Here is a 6,368-nt window from a genome sequence, read left to right as displayed (position 1 = left end):
TTAGCGATTATTAATTACATAAGAAAACATTGAAACAGTTTCTATGTAGTTATTAACAGAATTTTAATCTCGAGTAGGTGCAGCTGCCGCTGGATGTAGAACCCAGCCATCCTCAGGTTGGCAAAGGTGGCCGTGAGGAGCGCATCGTCCGCGTACAGGGAGAGCTGAACTCTCGGAGCGACCGGAAAGTCGTTTGTGTACCACAGGTACAGGTTTGGGCCGAGGACTGATCCCTATGGCACACTAGATGTTACTGTGCGGGTCGTGGAGGTGGATCGGGCAATGCTGACGGAGAAGGTCCGGAGGTGGAGATAGCTGCGGGGCAGCCGGAAAATCCTGCCAGGTATTGGAGACGATGACAGCTTGATGAGCAGTCCCTCGTGCCACACCTTGTCTAAGGCTTTGCTCACGTCTATCAGGACCGAAGTGGAGTGGTGCTTCCTTCCTACAGCTCCGGTGATGTTGTTCAGGACTCTGCGAAGCTGAAGGGTGGTGGAGTGGCCGGTGTGGAAGCCGAATTGTTCTGTCCTGATAGACGTGAAGAACTCCTCAGGGAATCTCGCCAAGACGATCTTCTCCAGAATCTTGGAGATCGGCTCGGCCTGTGGTTCTCCGGGAAGAGAGGGTCCTTGCCGGGCTTGGGTATCATGATCACCTTGGCATCCTTCCAGGTGGTCGGGAAGTGAGCCAGGCGTAGGCATGAGTTGAAGATGCAGGTGATCGTGACGATCACCCAAGCCGGCAGGTTCTTCAATGCTGGAGTTCCTAAGGAGTCCGGGCCAGGGGCCTTCTTCGGGCGAAGGCGGCGAATGTGGTCTTGCACTTCAAGTGTAGTCACAGTGGGCAGTAGGTCGTTTTCGTCAGGTTGGTGTTCCTCCAGGAAGTTTTCAATCATTTCGCACGTGTCCTCGTCGTAGACATCCGCGTGTGGGAAGAATTGGTATTCCATGGTGTCGGCGAAGGCCTCTGCTCGATCTCCAGGGGAGTAGACAATACCACGCTGTCCATGAAGTGGTCGGTTTGTCTTCTTCTCCCCTCGAAGTGCCCTGGATATTTTCCAGATGCCGCCGACACTACCGTCAGCTTGATGTTCCACAAAGTCATCCCATGCAGCCGCTCTGTGTTTGGCCAGGAGACGAGAGCAATTCCTTGCCTGGCGGTTGAAGGTCTGCTTGGCGTGGGGACATCGGGACTGCTGATACTCCCTTCGCAGTCTGCGACGAAGGCGAATCTCCTCTCTCAACCCCTCGGGTAGAAGTGGAGTGATGTCAGCCCGGGAGAGAGGAGATGACGAGGCCGTCATAGCTTCTTGGAGGATGGAAGTCAAGTCGTGTACTTGTCGTTTTAGCTGGTCCGGTGACTCGGCAGGAGTTGGTAGTGGTCGATGTCTGTCAGCAAGGAGGTTTGCAAAGTGGTGCCAGTTGATCTTGGTGGGTCGAGTAGGGCGATATGATGGCGCTCCGTCGTCCGAGAGGTCGAAGACAACTGGCACGTGGTCTGACGAGAGATCAGACACTGCAAACACCTCGATGTGTCCGACCAGCGAGCCAGCTAGACCGATGTCCAGTATGTCCGGGAGGTGACGTCCATTGTGAATGTAGTGCGTGGGCTCCTCAGGTGTCAGTAGTTGGATGTGGAGTCGGTTGTCCAGGAGACGGTGGAGACTTCTGCCGTTGGAGTTGGTGTTCCGGCATCCCCAGTCCAGATGCTTTGCATTGAGGTCCCCAGCAACAATTGCAGGGAACCAGGACGCAGCAGGGCATCAAGGCAGCGAGTTTGCAGAGTGTTTCTAGGTGGATTGTAGACGAAGGTAATCTCCAGTTGGGCTCCGCTGTAGTGGATGGCAATCCGGGTGATCTCAGCTCCTGGGGCAGGGACTGCTGCCAGGAGACGATGGGTCACTCGCTGATGCACCATGATCGCCGAGCCTCCGCCGGGTTGGTTGTTCTGCAGCTGCCTATCGGTGCGGTATATCTGGTAATTGGGCATATTGAAGCGATCTGTAGCCCTGAAGTGAGTCTCCTGTAGAAGAGCGACGTCCACATCCATTTCAGTTAGTAGCTGACCGAGTTCCAGCCGCTTGTTTTCCAGCCCGTCGGCGTTCTAGCTGACACAATATATTATATAATATATTACATATATTATATCTGCTAATTATTTTAAAACTTATAAGGAGAAATACTTCCTACATTATATGTATATGAGACATTTTTCTGTCTATGTGCAGTACAATAAATATTTACCTTGAGTTGAAACAGTTTATGCTAGATGTTTATGTATAAGACTACTAACTGAATTATGTTTATTTATTATATTTAATATTTTGTTTAAACTGTCATGAACATTTTTGGGAGGAATATGTTCTGTAATGTTCAAATGATTCAATTAGTTACTCACTTTAACAACAGATGTCTCTCTCACACTATAATACAATAAGATATAGTCAATTAAAGTGATAAACTAATATAAATACCTTATTAGATTTCAATGTCACTTTCAAAATTCAACTTTCTACAAGTAGAATGATGAATTCGATGTGATGAAATATGCCTCAGCAAAAAATGAGAGAGCACTATGCAGAATTAAACCACTACCAAAGTGATTTTATTCAACATTTTGGTTAAAAATAAGAGTTGAATAACATTAGTAATAAATCTCCAGAACTAGCCACAGAATTAATTTTTTTTGGTTATTAGTTACTCTAAGTCGGCATTTAGGATCGATAGTTTTTAAGCGATTTTAGGTGTACGATTACTTGAATTTAAAAACTTGTACATGCAACGAGTAAATTTATAAGCAAAATTGTCAGCGAAACGGTGAGAGAACTGTGGAATGTGTTGCAACCAACTCACATGCCTGTACCTACGATATACACGTTCCTGCAAACTAGTCGAGAGTTTTTAAAACTTTGGAATTCCCCAAATTGTATAGGATGCATAGATGTAAAGCAGGTCAGAATTATCTGCACTCCACACGCTGGGACAATGTTTCACAACTAAAAAAAGTTTTATTCAATAACTTTACAAGGTGAATGTGACGCTCGATATCGATTTGCTATGACGAAGTTGGAGGATTTAGAAAGCGAACGATGGAGTAACATTTGCATCTTCAGATATGCGACTTAAAGTTTAAAAGTAACAAATTAAATATTCGAAATGAATGTTACTTACAAGGGACACAAGTCAAAGTGCCTATGGTTTTTCTTGGTGACGAGGCTTATACTCTATCCCTTTATTCATTAACACCCTACCCATGTGACAATCTAACAATCGAAAGATACCATACAATTATAGGAACTCACGAGGAAGAAAAAGTATTGAGTGCACATTTGGAAATCTGCATTCCAAATGGAGAATACTCTCAAAGAGTATTGAAACTAAACATGAAACTGATGATAACATAAGGCTGTCCGTGTTCTTCAAAACACAATAATTGATAAAGAAGGTTTTGAAAGACATTTAAATGAGATAATACCTGGTGACAACGCTCGTGTAGCTCCCCAACAGGTACGAAGACGAAGAGGCCGACAACCAACTGCAGCAGTAATTTTGCGTGATACATTTAAGGCATACTTTCAGGAAAATCCTATTACATTTTGGCAAGGCAATGAGCAATAATGTTATGTTTTGAGATTATGATTATAAATAAAGCTGTCTCTTACCTGAGCAGCTGTTTTCTTTAATTATTTTCTTCCAGAGACGGTCAAGAATATACCGATTATGGAGTTCAGGTAACTGTTGGTCCCAAACAGAACGGCGTTCGCGAACTGATATAATAAAACTTTCGGTGTCCATAATATAAACTCCGTGTGTTGTGTGTTCGACCAACGAGCCTCGATCAAAAGAAATCGGGGAAGAATATAAGAGCGAAGAGAGTAGCGTGTTGACGAAGGAACCAGTACCGTTCTACTATGCTCTACTATGCGCTACACTCTAGCCTCACTGCTCCACTATATTTTTACCCTTAGAATTGGCTCCTGAAAACTGGAGTCTGTATCAGTCGGAAAGGATGCAAAAAATATTTGGCAACGGAGACGTTAACCCGTTTCTTCCCACTGTCGACATTTTTCGACACGCAACTTAATATTTTTTTGTGGGAAATTTTGATTGTCTAGGACTCTTACGATAATATCCCGCTGTTATCTCTGAACTAGCAGTTGATGCGCCGCGGCAGTGGCTAGTTTGGTGCTTTTGTGTCAACAACTCTACTGATTGACTCTCAGCCTCACTATGTCACTGATAGACAGGTAAGTGTATTACAACCTTGTAAATAATAATATTATTTACCGTACGCTATTTATAGTGATATAAGATATGTGTATGACGTATTACTGTGTTGAACGTGTAAAATATTGTTTTAGGGTATCGATTTTACAATCATAAATATTGATGTCGACAAATGTCGACAGTGGGCACCAGCGGTAGGGGTCGATGTCCATTACAACAAATTGTTTTTTTTAGGTTGACGGTAGCTGACATCGCTAATATATTGGAAGAGAGTGAAAATATTATAGATCCAACATTTTTTATTGAGCCACCAGATAATCCAGCCCTCAGTGACTGTGATTCCGATGACGATGATAGTGGCAACATAAATCATTTATCTGGCAACCAACTCAGAGCTGGTGGTGAGCTGATAGGAAGAAAATTAACTGAAGATGGGTTAGTTACAATAAGAATTGGTGGAATACCTGAAGAAAAAAGTGACCAAGAAGAAGTGGAACAAGTAGAAGATAAGAAATTTGAGGAACCTGTGGACGAAGATGACAGTGTAGTAAGCGTAGATGTTGTTTTTGAAGAAGAAACCCAAGGAAAAGTTAGTAAAAATACGTTAGAGAGCAGAACTAAAAAAAGAAAACAAATAAAAGATGTTAGAACAAAAAAGAAGGTGAAAGGAAATAAGTCAAAACGTACATGGGAAGAAAAAGACATTGCAGATGTAAGCTCTATAGAGTTTACTCGTGCGAATTTCTTGTCAAATGATTATTCTCCTGTAGAACTGTTTGAAATGTTCTTTGATGACGAGGTCGTAGAGTACATTGTTTATTGCACTAATCAATATTCCCTAGAAAAAGGAAACATAAACTTTTCTACATCAAAAAATGAAATACGTCTGTTTTTCGCCATTCTTTTTCTATCAGGATACAACACTATGGCTCGTTACAGAATGTACTGGGAAACGGCAGAGGACACACATCATGAAGCAGTTTCACGTGCAATTTCACGTAATCGTTTTCAGGATATCTTGAAAAACATTCACTTCTGTGAAAATGATAAATTAGACAAAGATGACAAGTTTGCCAAAGTTCGCTCTGTTATGTGCATGCTGAACGAGCGATGGCTTCGTTACTTCCCAGGTGACATTTACTTATCCATTGATGAATCCATGGTACCTTATTTTGGAAGGCACGGGTTGAAACAACATATCCATGGGAAGCCTATCCGATTCGGATATAAAGTTTGGATATTAGCTACAAGGTTAGGCTACGCTATTCAAGCGGAACCGTATCAGGGCAAAGCGACTGGAGCAACTATTCCTGAGCTCGGTGTGGGAGGCTCAGTTGTCATTGATCTTATATCTGAACTCCCACAGGACAGAAAATATAGTTTGTTTTTCGACAACTTCTTTACATCTTTAAAACTGCTTGAAGCGTTAAAAAACAGGGGATATCATGGTACAGGGACCATAAGGGTAGACAGAGTTGAGGATGCCCCTCTTCGTAAACCTCAAGATCTCAAGAAAGAACCAAGAGGTACTTTCCATCAAATAACTGACACAGACACCAACATAACACTTGTAAGATACATGGACAACAGTGTTTTTACTATAGCGTCGACAGCAACAGGCGTTCATCCTGAGGGGAAAGCAAAGCGTTGGTCCTCTAGCAATAAAAAACACATCGTTGTGCCACAGCCAAACTGTGTCAATTGGTACAATATGAATATGGGTGGGGTGGATAGGCTAGATGAAAATGTATCTACCTACCGTATTCATATTCGCAACAAAAAGTGGTATTGGCCAATGGTTGCATACATGCTGAATGTGAGTATGAATAATGCTTGGATTTTATACAGAATGACGCCAAAAGGAGCTGAAGAACAATTAGATCTTCTTTGATTCACCCGCTACATTGTCCGTACGTACATGGGAACATGCACAAGCCATCGATCCTCTGCAGGACGGCCAAGCCAGACAGTATCCAGTAGGGTGTTGCCTGAAATCCGATTCAGTGGAAAAGATCATCATTTAGAAAAAGTTCAAAAGCAAATTCGCTGCGCACTGTGTTCCAAAGCAACAAGGAAACGGTGCAAGACTTGTCAAGTTGGATGCCATGTGCTTTGTGCGGAGGCTTTCCATACTTCCTGAGG

General features: G+C 43.1%; 1 protein-coding gene across 1 annotated transcript; it reads left to right on the top strand.

The window, feature by feature from the left end:
- The first annotated feature begins 1,384 nt into the window (after window positions 1–1,384).
- LOC124371022 (piggyBac transposable element-derived protein 3-like) lies at window positions 1,385–6,117 on the top strand. Its single transcript, XM_046829332.1, has 3 exons — window positions 1,385–1,430; window positions 5,282–5,545; window positions 5,681–6,117. The coding sequence occupies exons 1-3, from the start codon at window positions 1,385–1,387 to the stop codon at window positions 6,115–6,117; spliced, it is 747 nt and encodes a 248-aa protein (XP_046685288.1).
- The last annotated feature ends 251 nt before the right edge of the window (window positions 6,118–6,368 follow it).

This window comes from Homalodisca vitripennis, unplaced genomic scaffold (assembly GCF_021130785.1).
Source record: "Homalodisca vitripennis isolate AUS2020 unplaced genomic scaffold, UT_GWSS_2.1 ScUCBcl_818;HRSCAF=3603, whole genome shotgun sequence".
Lineage (NCBI taxonomy): Eukaryota > Metazoa > Arthropoda > Insecta > Hemiptera > Cicadellidae > Homalodisca > Homalodisca vitripennis.
This window is presented reverse-complemented; position numbering and strand designations above follow the sequence as displayed.